The following is a 16,349-nucleotide window of genomic DNA, read 5'->3' on the forward strand; positions in this document are numbered from 1 at the left end:
TTTGAATTAAATGGAGATTTAACTGTATGATTGGCACTCGTATTACATCTTCTTATATATATATTAGATATATAGATATATTGATAGTTTTGTGTACCACGATGACCCTATTCTCAAAATCCGCTTTGTATTGGGTTTTTTGACAAGGATCTCTTGACCAGACTATGACTTTTTGACTCTTGACCTTTGCATATTGGGTGAGTCTCTTGGTATGATTACTTTGACGTCAAGTCAGGAGTCTCTGGTTTTTGTTAGTCTTGTATGTTTTTAATTGTAAGTTAATTTTTATGATTTGGAGTTTGAACTGGTACACATTTTGTTATGGGCCATCTGAAGCCTTCCTCTGAGCGAGGGATTTTCTCGCTTTGTTGAAGACCCATTAGTGGTGTTTGACTGCTTTCTGCTCTTTTGACATGGTTACTGTCTCTTTTACAGCTTCCACATTTCCATTCTCTATTTTTTAAAAGATTGTTTGGTTCAGATGAAACTAAATCCTTTAATTAGGGCCCCACCTTTAGGCGGGTCGCCCTATAGTGATCAGTCTGTCCGTCCGTCCGTCCGTCCGATGATTATGATTTCATACTTTATACTTTACATGTTTATTAACCACCACCAGAGGGCGTGTCATGATGTATGTACAACTTCGTAGGTCAAAGGTCAAGGTCAAAAAACTTTTTTAGGCGGGTCGCCCTATAGTGATCAGTCTGTCCGTCCGTCTGTCGTACCGTCTGTCCGTCCGTAACACTTGAACTTTGTGTCCCCTCCATATCTAGAGAACCATTATGATTTCATACTTTATACTTTACATGTTTATTAACCACCACCAGAGGGCGTGTCATGATGTATGTACAACTTCCTAGGTCAAAGGTCAAGGTAAAAAAACTTTGGTTTCAGTTGACAACCCTGTGTCCTGTTGTGAAGATTGTGTCCGCTCTATATCTTGAGAACCGTTATGATTTCAAAGTTTATACTTGACATGTATATAAACCAACACCAGAGGGTGTGTCATAATTTATGAACGACTGCCTAGGGCAAAGTTCAAGGTCAAAAATTTTGGTTTCAGTTGACAACCCCATATCCTATGGTAAAGATCGTGTCCGCTCTATATCTTGAGAACCGTTATCATTTCAAAGTTTATACTTGACATGTTTATAAACCAACACCAAAGGGTGTGTCATAATTTATTTACAACTTCCTAGGTCAAAGGTCAAGTTCAAAAACTTTGATTTCAGTTGACAAACCCATGTCCTATGGTAAAGATACAATTTTTTAATGCACATTATTCACAGCGGGGCCCACAGAGATGGCTCCCATCTCAATGATATCTAGTTTCCATGAAAATCAAGTAAGAAAATATACTGCTTCAGTAGCATCATGTGCTGCCAGTTGTGATGGATAGTGCAAAATGTTTCAATCATTTTACCTTAGATTTCATTTCATGGACATGTAGGTATGGATAGTCTGCTTTTACATCTTAAAAATTCACACAGAAGATATACGCATATCAATAAACTGAACTCAATTCTAAGAACCTTTAAAGTACACTTAGACAGAGAGCTCAATCTAGTGAAACACTTTGTTAAGTTGGTCACATTTAACTTGAAATATCACTGTCTGTTACCAAATTGCACCGAGATCCTGAAAAAAAATGTGCAAGTTAAGTCTATTAAAAGAAGTATTCGATGGAAGTAAATAAGCTAATTACTGAAATAAATGTAGAATATGTCTATTAACCACAGATGCCCCTGTTTGTGATTTTTTTTTAGTAAACTTCCACATATAGATGCAGGATTCGCGTAATTTTGACCATTTTGTGACCATAAGCATTGTGAATAAGTTTCAAAACATTTGGTTGAGGCAAATCAAAGTAAACAACAGATTTAGATTTTCCTTTCTCAAAGCTCCGGGTTGACATTTGTATCATTGGTACTCGTACCACAACTTTTTACATCTAAAATCTCATGAACAGTGACGCCATCGGGACCCAATATCGAACTTAATAGATCCATGTTATGGGGAAATGCTAGGTTCCTAACATTTGATTTAGTCAGACTTATTTAAGAGAAAGGAAACGAAACAGTTAGCACTTCATATGTTTTAAAGGGACATGATATCTCTTGAACAGTATAAGTAATACTTAAGGAGATATGAACCTGACGAATTTGAATTTTCTGCGTAACTCGAACTGTCGGTAAAGTACGAAACTCATTATTGTACAAATAAACAATAAATATAAAATTTATTATAAGATTGAATATATTGAAACTTTTGTTTTTAAATGAAAGTTGTTTTAGTGTTGTTTTATGGAAACAATTTTGCGATCGCACGATTATGACATCGTATGATTTCCGGCGCCATTTGTAAACAACAACAGTCGTCTGCTGTAACGTAACGTTTGGTAGCTACAGTTATGACAAGAATACATAACCATGGCTTTAAATCTAAAAGATATCTGAAGGTGTCGGAGAGTCAACATGCCCGATGGACCAAAGCATCGACTTACTGCAATGATCACACTTTTCGAGTAAGTAATCCATTTGATGCCCGAAAAATACACGACAACATCAACATCAACACAACTACAGTATAATATCAAATTAATAAATTATATACGTAAAATTATGTTGACCATGAAGATAATCTTTATATAGTTTTAATCCGAGATTGTTCTGACATCCAACTGCTGTTTCGTCAGAAATGATTGGACTGAGGGACCCACGCTGGCGCAGCCACAGCCAGCTTGTGCAAATTGTGGCAAACAGCCATTGGACGTCAGAGCAATCTTGGACTAATGAGTTTTAACACCAGTAAATGAGTTAGGTTGATATTTGCTTTCAAGAATAAAGGTCCCAAACTAGTCATATTTCAATTCCACTTTCAAAGGTCCATTTGATAAAAATCAAATACTCTCCCATACATGTAATACCTCAATCTTTATTAACTGTAAAGGTTGAAGTTAGCCCCAGGATGTAAAGGGATCAGGTCTGTTTCGTGCCTAGTCCAAATAATTATGACGTCTGGCAAGGCTATTTTATTATTTTTCTGGGACGCCTTCTTATGACGGTGTCCCAAAAAATTAAAATAGCCTTGCCAGACGTCATGATTATTTGGACTATTTTGACCCTAATAAACATGTTATCGTCCTTCCCTATGCCTATATCACCCTGCTCAGTCGCTCCATAATTCTCGTATCAAGGCTTCATAACAAGACCAGGCATTATCAGCCACGTCACAATGTGAGAGAAGAAGTTATTAGCGAATCACAATGCGAGAGGAGATGTTATCAAGCTTGCTTTCGTCAAGAGTAAAACTGTCTTAGGAAGAGGGAAAAGACCAGATTCAACCCAGCGATAATCTATATGTGTCACACACGTTTGTGCCCTACACCCGTTCGCATCTTACACATTTGCATCCAATTTTTATTGAAATTCAAGTTGAATTATTAGATATATTTTTTCATATGTACCGTATTTATTCTAATTAACGCCCCAGGGGCGAAGACAATTTCCAAAAGGGGGGCGTCAATTAGAGAAATGAATTTCGTACCTTACTTCATAGACCTTTACCTGAATTTTTTTTAAACAGACTATAGTAACATACACGTGTTTCTTATTGTCTCCATAATCTATAAGTAGCGTTTATCGGTAATGTGACCTCATCAAATAATTTGTTAATAAATTTTCGAATGAACAAGCGTGCGTTAACAATAACATTTGATGTATAAATTTATTCAATATTAGTTTAGAAATGCATGCCTGTTTATAACGTTGAACTTTAATAGCGTACTGTGTAACTGACAGATCTATTTTTGGAACTTGTGCACACTGTGTTGTATTATCGGACTGGATTAAAACATGGGCATTATTGATTTTTCGTTTCATGTTTCTGAGTTACCGCCGGGTCGATGTCTTTGAAATATTGTAATGTGTAAGTTTCAATTTTATTTTTTTAACTACAAAATGGGGGCGTTTATTAGAAGTCAAAAGTTCTGAACGCACGATTTTCGGTAGGGGGCGTTAATTAGAAGGGGGGCTTTAAATAGAATAAATACGGTATATATATTCCCTAATAAAAAATATGTATATTTCCAGAATAAAAAGAAGGTTCATATCATATCAAATGTTGTTTATTTTTATCAAATTGATGATTAATTATTAAATGTTATTTATGTACATAGATGATTGCTGTTAATTGGTTTAAGCTTAATTTGGTCTCTTGCTTTGATATAAATACTGCAGATAGGTATGAGAAAAACATTGCAGGATGTGAACATGTATAGGGTGCAAACAGACATGAAAATTATGTTTTATCTCCTTTTAATATAAATACTGCAGCCAGGTATGAGTGAAACATTGAAGAATTTAAATGAAAAACATGAAAGATCGCAACACAAAAAAAACCCTTCATAATAACACTTTATTTTGAAGAAATGAAAAAAAATTATTTATAACAATATACTTTATACCAAAACTCAATTACCAAATTATTAATCACAAAACTAATAAAAAGGGTACAAAAGGACTTTGGGTGCAAACATGTAGGGTGCGAAAGTGAATGGGGCAAACATGAATGCGCGCAAACTTGTTTTTGGGCAAACAGACCTGGATTCGATGTACATGTATCATGTGTATAGGACACTGAAATAAAATCATAGATTCTGGGTGGGGAATTGAGTATGCAGGACTAACGACTTGCATAAATTTGAACTCCTCCCTAACAGATACCTTTTTTTAAAGATCTAGCTAATCCAAGCCCCCTTTCCCTATACATGCTGTAAAAAATAATGTTGCTCCGGTACAAATGTTAAAATTTACATAAGAACATTTATTCAACATTTATGCATGTCTCCAGCATCTTAAGACAGGGGATATGTTGTACTAATCACATAAGGGAATAACAATTTCACTTCAATTGGTGGGGGGGGATGTTATTTTTTATGCTACCAATCAAATTATATTATCAAAATTTAATACTTACACATGTTACATGTATTACAATACATGTAGGTTGTTGGCAAAATCTGGATTCAAAATATTTGTATTTGTCATCGGCCTGACCAAAATATGTGTTTAGGAAATAAATATACCCCCTTGAAGTTAAATAGTTGTTGCCTAAAATTATTTTTGAAGAGGGGGGTAGCATGACTGATAAAAATAGCTAGTAATAATCATGATAATGAATATATATGTAGGGCTCTAAAGTGCGATGGTACTCTAAAGTGCGATGGTAACGCTAAAGTGTGATGGTCTACGCTAAAGTACGATGGTGTCTAACGCTAAAGTATGATGGTTGTTTGTTTGCTAAAGTGCGACGGTATAGCACGCTAAAGTGTTATGGAACAAAAGAGAAAGGTTCAAGGGAACTTATGTTAAAAACAAGTCTTTTTGCAAAATCTAGTCTGCTATGATATAACATATAATTACTTTACCGGCAGTCTTATGTGACTGTTTCTAAATTAAGAAGACAAATTTTGTATTTGCAACTGGCAAAGGGATGTGTTTACATTAATAGTCTGTGAAAACGACAAGCTACATCCAATACGCCCCTCGTCCTGAACTATTTGCCACTGGACGGAATAAATACAATTTATTTTTCCCCTTTTTCGTAGCGAGTATTAATACATGTTATATTTAACCAAAAAGTACACACTTATGTTTTAATGGACAATATTTGATTTATGCTTGAAAACGTGAACCTTTATTTTACCGATGTTTATACTCTTCAATGAAATCAATGTTTTAATGTCAACGTAAACAATTTGCATCTGTCGCTTCCATTATTTATTTCATATTCCGGAATGTTCATTTTTGGTTTGTATAAACGACTGTTAACATCATAATCCAACTACGTTTTGTACGTCTATACTTTGGCGGACCATCACACTTTAGCGTATGGAGATTATGGAGACATCGGACTTTAGCGTAGACCATCGCACTTTAGCGTCCCCATCGCACTTTAGAGTCCTACATATATTCTATTTAGATTTGTTACTACATTCACATGTATCACACCTAAAATTTTAGACCATTGAAAGTGCATCATCCTATTCTAATAACCCAAAAACAAAAACAAAAATTTCTGATTGTTGAAACTAAGTTACTTCTAATAACAAGGCTTTATATGGTTGGGTCTTTATTATAGGTTTGGCTTTCTTCATGTCCAATGTATATGCATACATAAAAAAAGGGAGTTGATTTGTATTCAATGAAATTTTGTAACTTTTTGAACAGTTTATATGTAATGTATATGTATACTCTCCTTTGGGGGTTCGACAACAAAACGAAGCTTATATTTGTAATATATCATGTAACCAGACTTAAAATAATTTTTTTATATTCTATGTTTATTGCCACAGTGCACATGGAAAACCTGACAAAAAACAAATTGAAAGAGGGAGGACATTTGTTTTTATATACTTACAGAATAGCCATTCAAATATATACATGTATAAAACATTACAATTTTTTTTTTGAAATCTCATACGACTAATTTAAGATAACAGTTGCATGTAAAATGTTGACATGCCCCAAGATTAAACCTTCATACATTTAAGTCTATTATGATAACTCCTGAACTTATATGGGTCTCTCCGTCATTGTATCTTTTATTATTCATTTATGTTTACGATTAATGACACCAGTAATGATGTGACAGTGATGGTTGATAAATACACAATTATTCCAAAAATGACAGCAATGCATCCTAGTTGAGTATCATCACTCAGAGTATATAAACATTATATATATATGAATGAATATAAAATGTATACATGTACATTGTACCTGCATTCATTATTTTTTTTATAATTGTAGTTGCAAACATCTCAAATGCAACAAGGGAGGAAGAGGTATCCTATGAAGGAAATCATACTAGGTCATCTGAAGACTGGAGAGAAGGGAGAAGAATTGTTGAGCTAGATGTCCTTGCCACTGGTGTAAGAGCATGTCTTAAATGTGGTTTGCCCCTACAGCTTGGACATACTATTGACATACAGTCTTGGAGGTCTACTGAAAGTAAGTAATTCGGATTTCAACAACAAGTCTAAAATGTCTGAACACTTTGAATGAATTAAGCTTGTCTTTCTATCCATCACAAATAATTTCCATCTATGATTCAAGAACAGCCCTGAATTTTAATGATTAATCATCATCATTGGAATATGTGTTCTAACAAGAACCAAATCTTTAGGTCAAAGTTCAGTATTCAGAAAATCAAATTAGAGAAAGCCTATTCCAAAAGCTAAGAGTCAATAGACAATACTAAATTTCAATATGTAATTGATGAACGCTAACTAACTGGTTGTGTTAAATGCATTGAAGACCTCAGCAACACTCACCAGTCCTAAACAATTTGCTAGAACTATATTTATATTGGAGAGCATTAAATATACCAAATACATGTACATGTACTACTAAAAACATGGGGCTCTGTAATCTTGAATGGTATAATGTAAATTAATTTCCAATGTGAAATGGAAAAAGACAATTTGATATGCATGTTCATACCTAATGAAGCATTACAATAGAAAAAAAAGAAGGATTTTAATATGAAATTCTTCAAGTGTTTTGATTACAAACCGATGATGTAACTATATGTAACGGTATAAAATGACTTACTCCCCCATTTTTTCTATGTCTGTCTTTTTGTCATAAAAAATGTATCATTGAAAAGATGGCCATGGGTAGAGAGTAATGACATCTAATTTTGATGAGATTTTTGTCATACAAATACTGACATTTGGCTGTTTGTCTCTTTATAAAATCAACCATTTTTTTTTCAGGAACAGTGTTTTAATACCAGTTGTATGCATGTAAACAGTGTTCCTACTGGAAAGCGTCATGACAGAGTATGGGATGTCAACAGTAAACTTGCAACAGGTACATGGACATGTATGCACATTATTATCTAGTCCTGTAAATATAGTCAGTCAGCATCCAGGCAAAATTTTTTTCACTATCACCTACATTTTCAGGGTTCACTTAGATGGTTGAAGTTTATGTCATACTTTACTATATCTGAGCCATTATATTTATTAGGTCATATAAACTTGCTAGCATTTTCACAGATACAGTTCTTGCAAAATTTTTACAAAACTTATACTATAGAGCTAGTTTTAAAATGGTGGATGATTGACTTTTTGTCAAAGAGTTATAAAATGGTGGGACATCAACTTTTTTTAAAGAGTTATGCCCCTTGGAAATATAAAAAATTCATCAGCATTGCGAGATCAAAAAGTCTGCAAATATTCATCAAAATTGTTCTGCATCATGATCTAGATCATTCTATCTTTGATTATTTTTATTACAGCCCTTGTTCACTCTGGACTTGGAGAAAGACAAGCTAATAGTTTCCTATCAGAGCTAAATATTCCAGCATTTAGTTATAAACTGGTTAGTGCAAGACTGCGAGAAGTAGGGAATGTTGTTGAAGAGGTAGCCAAGGAATCAACAAATGAAGCACTGGAGAAAGAATTGGCAGCTGTAGAACAGTATGTACCTAAAAATAATAAAAAATAAAGCATTAAACTAAACTCAAATTCATCAATGGGATAATTTTGATTTAAATTATAATGATGAAAAAGAAGATGTGGTAGGATTGCAAATGAGACAACTCTCCACAAGAGACCAAACTGACACAGAAATTAACTGTACAGCCTTCAACAATGAGCAAAGCCCATACCGCATAGTCAGCTATAAAAGGCCCCGAAATGACAATGTTAAACAATTCAAAGGAGAGAACTAACAGCCTTATTTTTCATTAAAAAAAATCAACAAAAAAAAAATATGTAACACATAAACAAACCACAACCACTGAATTACAGGCTCCTGACTTGGGACAGGCACATATATACTGTTGTAGCGGGGTTGATCATGTCAGGGATCCCAATCCTCCCCTAACTTTGGGCAGTGGTATAACAGTACAATATAATAAGCATTGATTGAATTTCAATTTTCCATGCACTGTACAAAATTTGAAACACATTGTTGTCATTTCAATAACTGAGACCTTCAGTTTCCATTATAAGAATTTGGAATGTTATTATAACCCACGCAACGAAGTTGCGGAGGGTATAATGTTTTTGACCCGTCCGTCCGTCCGTCCGTCCGTCCGTCCGTCCGTCCTGTTTCTTGTCATTGCAACTCCTCTCAAACTACACAACAGAATTTTACGAAACCTTTTCAGATAAAAAGGACATACTATGTAGTTGTGCATATCGACGGGAAATTGCAATTCAATTTTTTTTCTAGGAGTTACGCCCCTTTAAACTTATTTACTTTAATGTACTACTGCAACAGTTTTTCATCGCAACTCCTCTCAAACCACACAACAGAATTTCACGAAACCTTTTCAGATAATAAGGACATACTATGTAGTTGTGCATGCCGACGGGAAATTGTGATTAAATTTTTTTTCTAGGAGTTACGCCCCTTTGAACTTATTTACTTTAATGTACTACTGCAACAGTTTGTCATCGCAACTCCTCTCAAACCACACAACAGAATTTCACGAAATCTTTTTATATGAAAAGGACATATTATGTAGTTATGCATATCGACTGGAAATTACGATTCAATTTTATTTCTAGGAGTTACGCCCCTTTGAACTTATTTGCTTCAATGTACTACTGCAACAGTTTGTCATCGCAACTCCTCTGAAACTACATAACAGAATTTCATGAAACCTTTTCAGATAATAAGGACATACTATGTAGATGTGCATATCGACAGGAAATCACGATTCATTTTTTTTTCTAGGAGTTGCACCTCTTTGAACTTATTTGCTTTAAGGTACTACTTCAACAGTTTGTCATCTCAACTCCTCTTTAACCACACAACAGAATTTCATGAAACTTTGTAGATAATAAGGACATACTACGTAGATGTGCATATCAACAGGAAATTACGATTCAATTTTTTTTCTAGAAGTTATGCCCCTTTGAACTTATTTGCTTCAATGTACTTCTGCAACAGTTTGTCATCTCAACTCCTGAAAACACACAACAGAATTTCATGAAATTATGTAGATAATAAGGACATACTATGTAGATGTGTATATTGACAAGAAATTATTATTCAGTATTTTTTCTTATACAATTTTTTTTTCTTATACTTATTTAATTTCTCCAATGACAATGTGGGGACGTGGGGTATGTGAGCGTGCTCACTAAGGTTCTTTAATTAAAGTTGTTTAGATTTCTAACATTTGACTAAATAATTTGATCCAATAATACTTATGGATAATATGGGTTGGAGCACAATGACAAACATCATATTTCTGACTACAATTGGTGATTTAATTTGATTTATACAATCTCTGACATCTCCAGTTACATTTTATATTACGTTTAGTTTATTTACTAGTACTTTTATAAATTACAGAAAGAAGGGTAAACTTGTGGTTGCTGTAGATGCAGGATGGCAGAAAAGAGGAAGTGGTAGAGCATATGACAGCAAATCAGGTATAACCAGACACCATCAGTTATAAGAATGAAAATAGACATTGACATAACATCATATTACAAATAAAACAAAGAAACAAGAAAAACATGATGACCTTTAGAGCATTTTCACCATTTCATGTCAAATATTTATATCTTTCAAGTCAGGTTGAGTCAGTAGACTGTTATGAGGCCAAATATCAATTAAGGGCATACGATACAGTTTTGATCCTGTATTTACAAGTTGATGAAAATTTGCATATAGACTATTTTTTACCTGATCAAATCAAATATGTCATAAAAAATATACCTTCATGTGCTACTTTTTGAGTAAATTGAGGTTCAAATTTCAGATTTTTCCTCAAAATACGGATTTGTGGACATATTTTACTTTCGATAGATATACATAACTTTTTTGTTTTAAAAGATAAACACGATCTGTTTTTATACCCCATGCAACGAAGTTGCGGAGGGTATAATGTTTTTGACCCGTCCGTCCGTCAGTCCGTCCGTCAGTCCGTCAGTCCTGTTTCTTGTCATCGCAACTCCTCTCAAACCACACAACAGAATTTCACGAAACCTTTTCAGATAATAAGGACATACTATGTAGTTGTGCATATTGACGGGAAATTGCCCAGAAGAACACAGGTCACAGATACCTAGTTGATGTAAGTTTTACTACTGTGGATTCATTATTATTCGTGGGATACTAATTTTCGTGGGTTTCAAGGGTACATGTGAACCACAAATTTAAATGTTCAACGAATAACATATTCTTAATAGGCTATGTATACAGAGATTGGAAAAACCATGAAATCAAATATCAACGAATTTGCAAGTTTTCAGAAAACCACAAAAATTGATATCCGAGAAAATAAATGAATCCACAGTATATTTATTAGAGCCCCTACTTGAAATGGGGACAGTATATAGTGTATGTGGTGTCCTTTTGTCCATCCATTTGTCTGTAGACATAGTAGATTTGCATATTTTCACTCCTTTTTGACAACACCAACTTTTTAAGAGTTACGGGACTTTGACTGTGGCTCATCAAATTCAAATAAACATCCAAGATATATATCTTTGTATGCAGAAGCATAAATTGTAAAGATTAGAATTATACTGAAAACTTCACATAATGTTGACATAACACCTCTGTCTTGTTTTTGTAGTTCAGCATTCAAAAGGATAATTGCTCTTGTAGTGTAGATCTGTTTACTAAGCACTTATTATTTTGTTTTTAGTAAGAAAAAAAAGTTAATATAAATATGAAGTCTTATTTGTTATTTTTCATTTTTCAGGTTAATGAGAAGTTGGGGCTTTCACCAGGTTACCATACTCAGCGCCTTGCCAGATTAAGAGATAATCAGCGATCAAAGCAGAGGGCATTGGCAACTACAAGAGCATTTAAAAGAAAACGACTGGAAAAGAAAGCTAAGATGTAATTAATGTATATTTTATTTCAAAATATAACCCTATAAGTTAGCTGGGTATAACCCAAGAAAAATAGCAATGTTCAATGAAAAACCATATTTTTCATTGTGGAATAACCTTATTTTTAAAAGGGAATAACCCTAGAAAAGTACAACTTTTAGCAAATAACCTCCAAAAGCTTCTTGTAACTCATAGATTAATACTGAAACCGCATATATATTTGCTGTTTCAATTAAATCAGTAAAAAGCTTTTATTAAAATTAGATTTGATATTTTTTTAACTTTAATGGTAGTTTTCAAGACAAATAATATTGAAAATTTAAAGCATAAAGACACAAATGGTAAAAAAAGATTGGGTAACTATTTTCTTGATAATTGAAATAAATCTTATTTTATTTAGGCACCAAAAGCTTGCATCTGCAGAAGTCAGAGAAGGTGTCTCCTATCAAACAGGATGTTCTCTTGATGCAGCAATATCGGATGATATTCAGTCTATTCCTGCACCAGTTATTACTCTAGAATATCTTCCTTTGGAACCAAAGACCTTGAATGACAGTTGCATGACATACTTTGATGTTGAAACAACAGGACTTGGTAAGGATTACTTATTATGACAAAAGGCTTTAAATATTTAAGAATTGAATACCTCTTTTTGTAGATTTACTGGGGTGTAAAAGTATTGACTGAAGTACTTTTTGGAGAAGCTTAGATTTGCTTCATTCTAAAAATGTGTGCACGGTAAACGCTTTTACAACCCTATAAAATTACTAAAAAAAGCATTCATTAATAATAACATACTATTTTGTAAGGATCATGAAAAGAAGATTTCTTTCCAGTTTTTTTTCTTTTATTCACCTGTGCACTTTATTGTGAAAGCCAGTGTCATCAGAAAGTTAATGTCATTTTGAAATAAAGGTTACTTTTAGAATGATGCGTGATTATTGTTAACCAATCAAAATAATGTGTTATAATGAAACATACATGTGATGTTATTATATAGATATAAGTAGATGTGGTATGAATGCCAATGAAACAACTCTCCATCCAAGTCTTCAACATTGAGCCTTGGGTCATACTGGACAGCAAGCTATGAAGGACCCAAAAATGACTAACTAGTGTAAAACCAATGTCATATATATTTGAGATCTACCAAAAAATTGTTTTTGGGTGTTTTTTTTGCATCAGCTAAATTTGATTACAATTGTTTGAATTTTTGAAAATTAGAAGTATTCTACTAATACAGTTAATGTCATCCCAACTTTTCAAAACAGAAGTTATTGTAAAAAATGTGGAAGGAGCGTGAAAAAACAGGTGGGTAACTGATCAACATAGATCACTGTGACATACATTTTACACTTCATCACATTTTTGCTTTATTCAATGTTCAAGTTCATATATCAGCATCTAGACTATATGTGGTAGGATCAAGCAACCTTGCATAAAGATGCATCAGGGGTAGAAGGTCAGCTAAATTGGGTTGCTGTTACTGACATTTGATGCTTCTGAACTAACTTATGACAATATTTTGAACAAGGTGGTAACTAATACTAATTTTTCTAACAGGTAACTTTGAACCTCTAGATTATATTGTTTTTATTTCAGGCAGAGATTCTCACATAATACAGTTGTCTGCTGTCAACAGCCAAAACACAAAATTCAACAGATACATAAAACCAGCTAGACCAATATTACCCCAAGCCTCTGAAGTGACTGGTCTGAAGTTTCAAAATGGGAAAATGTACCATGATGAGAAAGAAGTTCAGAGTATTGGAATTTCTAATGCCTTAAAAGCTTTTATTCTCTTTCTAAAAGATGTTTTAGTGTGTTACCCCGATTTTGTTTTTTGTCCATGGATTTATGAGTTTTGAACAGCGGTATACTACTGTTGCCATTATTAATAACACTGTACTTGTTGGGCATAACTCCAAAATTTTTGATGTTCCAATATTAATTACTGCACTTGAAAAAAATGGTCTACTTAAGAACTTTATGACATCAGTGAAAGGATTCATTGACACACTTCCTCTTTTCAAAGAGTGTATTCCAAATCAACCATCATATTCACAGCCAAAAATTTACAACACTTTATTTGGTGAACTGTATAGTGCTCATGATTCAAAGGAAGATGTTGTTGCTCTACGTCGCTTATTTGAAAAAAATATCTCCTAGTTTTGTATTGAAATCCAAATTCTCTGGTACTAATGAATCTGTAATGCAGTTGTATCAACACAGAAACTGTACAAAAGGTTTGCTTACAACACTGAGACCTCTAACAAATAGCAAATCTATAACGAACTGTATGGCTACGAAAATTGCAAGCAGTGGATTAGGTCTAAGCCATCTTAAACTGGCACATAAAAGAGACGGACAACAAGGAATAGAGAATCTATTTACTGAAATATGTGGACATACATCCAAAGCTCGTGTTACAAAGTAAAAAAAAATAATTCAGGCAATATCAACCTATCTGAATGACTTGGAGGAATGCATTATAATACACATGTAGATATAGTTTTATTGACAAAATAGACTAGCTTGATTTTATTTGTAGTTGATTTTTTTTACTATATATCAACATTTAGATGAAAAAAAGAAATTGTACTGTACACTGATTATGCTATACATAAAAAGTCTCTAACCAATTACAATATTTTTGCTCATCCAACATGCCAATGTTAGGGGACATACCAGTCTCTAACGAATAACATCATTTTTGCTCATCCAACATGCCTGTGGTAGGGGACATACTAGTCTCTAACCAATAACAACATTTTTGCTCATCCAACATGCCAGTGGTAGGGGACATACCAGTCTCTAACCAATAACACAATTTTTGCTCATCCAACATGACAATGGTAGGGGACATACCAGTCTCTAACCAATAACACCATTTTTGCTCATCCAACATGCCTGTGGTAGGGGACATACCAGTCTCTAACAAATAACAACATTTATTTCATCCAACATTCCAATGTTAGGGGACATACCAGTCTCTAACTAATAACACCATTTTTGCTCATCCAACATGCCTGTGGTAGTGGACATACCAGTCTCTAACCAATAACAACATTTTTGCTCATCCAACATGCCTGTGGTAGGGGACATACCAGTCTCTAACCAATTACACCATTTTTGCTCATCCAACATGCCTATGGTAGGGGACATACCAGTCTCTAACCAATAACACCATTTTTGCTTATCCGACATGCCAATTGTAGGGGGCATACCAGTCTCTAACCAATAACAACAGTTTTACTCATCCAACATGCCTGTGGTAGGGGACATACCAGTCTCTAACCAATAACAACATTTTTGCTCATCTAACATGCCAATGGTAGGGGACATACCAGTCTCTAACCAATAACAACATTTTTGCTCATCCAACATGTTTTTGGTAGGGGACATACCAGTCTCTAACCAATAGCAACATTTTTGCTCTTCCAACATGCCAATGGCGGGAGACATAACAGTCTCTAACCAATAACACCATTTTTGCTTATCCAACATGCCAATGGTAGGGGACATACCAGTCTCTAACCAATAGCAACATTTTTGCTCATCCAACATGCCAATGGTAGGGGACATACCAGTCTCTAACCTATAACAACATTTTTGCTCATCCAACATGCCTGTGGTAGGGGACATACCAGTCTCTAACCAATAGCAACATTTTTACTCATCCATCATGCCAATGGCGGGGGACATAACAGTCTCTAACCAATAACACCATTTTTGCTTATCCAACATGCCAATGATAGGGGACATACCAGTCTCTAACCAAGAGCAACATTTTTGCTCATCCAACATGCCAATGGTAGGGGACATACCAGTCTCAAACCAATAACAACATTTTTGCTCATCCAACATGCCTGTGGTAGGGGACATACCAGTCTCTAACCAATAGCAACATTTTTGCTCATCCAACATGCCAATGGCGGGGGACATAACAGTCTCTAACCAATAACACCATTTTTGCTTATCCAACATGCCAATGGTAGGGGACATACCAGTCTCTAACCAATAGCAACATTTTTGCTTATCCAACATGCCAATGGTAGGGGACATACCAGTCTCTAACCAATAGCAATATTTTTGCTCATCCAACATGCCAATGGTAGGGGACATACCAGTCTCTAACCAATAACAACATTTATGCTCATCCAACATGCCTGTGGTAGGGGACATACCAGTCTCTAACCAATAGCAACATTTTTGCTCATCCAACATGCCAATGGTAGGGAACATACCTGTCTCTAACCAATAACAACATTTTTGCTCATTCAACATGTTTTTGGTAGGGGACATACCAGTCTCTTACCAATAACAACATTTTTGCTCATTCAACATGTTTTTGGTAGGGGACATACCAGTCTAACCAATAACAACATTTTTGCTCATTCAACATGTTTTTGGTAGGGGACATACCAGTCTAACCAATAACAACATTTTTGCTCATTCAACAGTTTTTTGGTAGGGG

At 34.4% G+C, this 16,349-nt stretch overlaps 3 protein-coding genes across 3 annotated transcripts in view; all 3 read left to right on the forward strand.

Annotated features, from left to right (window-relative positions):
* The window catches only part of LOC139497229 (uncharacterized), a 308,105-nt gene that overhangs the window by 194,611 nt on the left and 97,145 nt on the right, over nucleotides 1-16,349 (forward strand). The window lies entirely within an intron of this gene.
* Nucleotides 1,304-10,598, forward strand: LOC139499289 (uncharacterized). Its single transcript, XM_071287958.1, has 5 exons — nucleotides 1,304-1,388; nucleotides 6,813-6,934; nucleotides 7,781-7,877; nucleotides 8,308-8,488; nucleotides 10,380-10,598. The coding sequence occupies exons 1-5, from the start codon at nucleotides 1,304-1,306 to the stop codon at nucleotides 10,483-10,485; spliced, it is 591 nt and encodes a 196-aa protein (XP_071144059.1). The 3' UTR covers nucleotides 10,486-10,598.
* Nucleotides 11,355-15,529, forward strand: LOC139499291 (uncharacterized). Its single transcript, XM_071287959.1, has 4 exons — nucleotides 11,355-11,372; nucleotides 11,740-11,879; nucleotides 12,273-12,466; nucleotides 13,475-15,529. Exons 1-4 carry the CDS (start codon nucleotides 11,355-11,357, stop codon nucleotides 13,738-13,740), a joined length of 618 nt encoding a protein of 205 aa, XP_071144060.1. The 3' UTR covers nucleotides 13,741-15,529.

The sequence above is a fragment of the Mytilus edulis genome, chromosome 12, assembly GCF_963676685.1.
Source record: "Mytilus edulis chromosome 12, xbMytEdul2.2, whole genome shotgun sequence".
NCBI lineage: Eukaryota > Metazoa > Mollusca > Bivalvia > Mytilida > Mytilidae > Mytilus > Mytilus edulis.

Bases quoted from the DNA above. Each gene is read 5' to 3' on its own strand.
- LOC139499289 (XM_071287958.1), top strand. From the start codon at position 1,304: ATGGCTCCCATCTCAATGATATCTAGTTTCCATGAAAATCAAGTAAGA. The intron at 1,389-6,812 runs GTGATGGATAGT...TTATAATTGTAG, and splicing joins AGCATCATGTGCTGCCAGTT to TTGCAAACATCTCAAATGCA. The intron at 6,935-7,780 runs GTAAGAGCATGT...TTTTTTTTTCAG, and splicing joins TAGATGTCCTTGCCACTGGT to GAACAGTGTTTTAATACCAG.
- LOC139499291 (XM_071287959.1), top strand. The intron at 11,880-12,272 runs GTAATTAATGTA...TATTTTATTTAG, and splicing joins CTGGAAAAGAAAGCTAAGAT to GCACCAAAAGCTTGCATCTG. The intron at 12,467-13,474 runs GTAAGGATTACT...TTTTTATTTCAG, and splicing joins TGTTGAAACAACAGGACTTG to GCAGAGATTCTCACATAATA.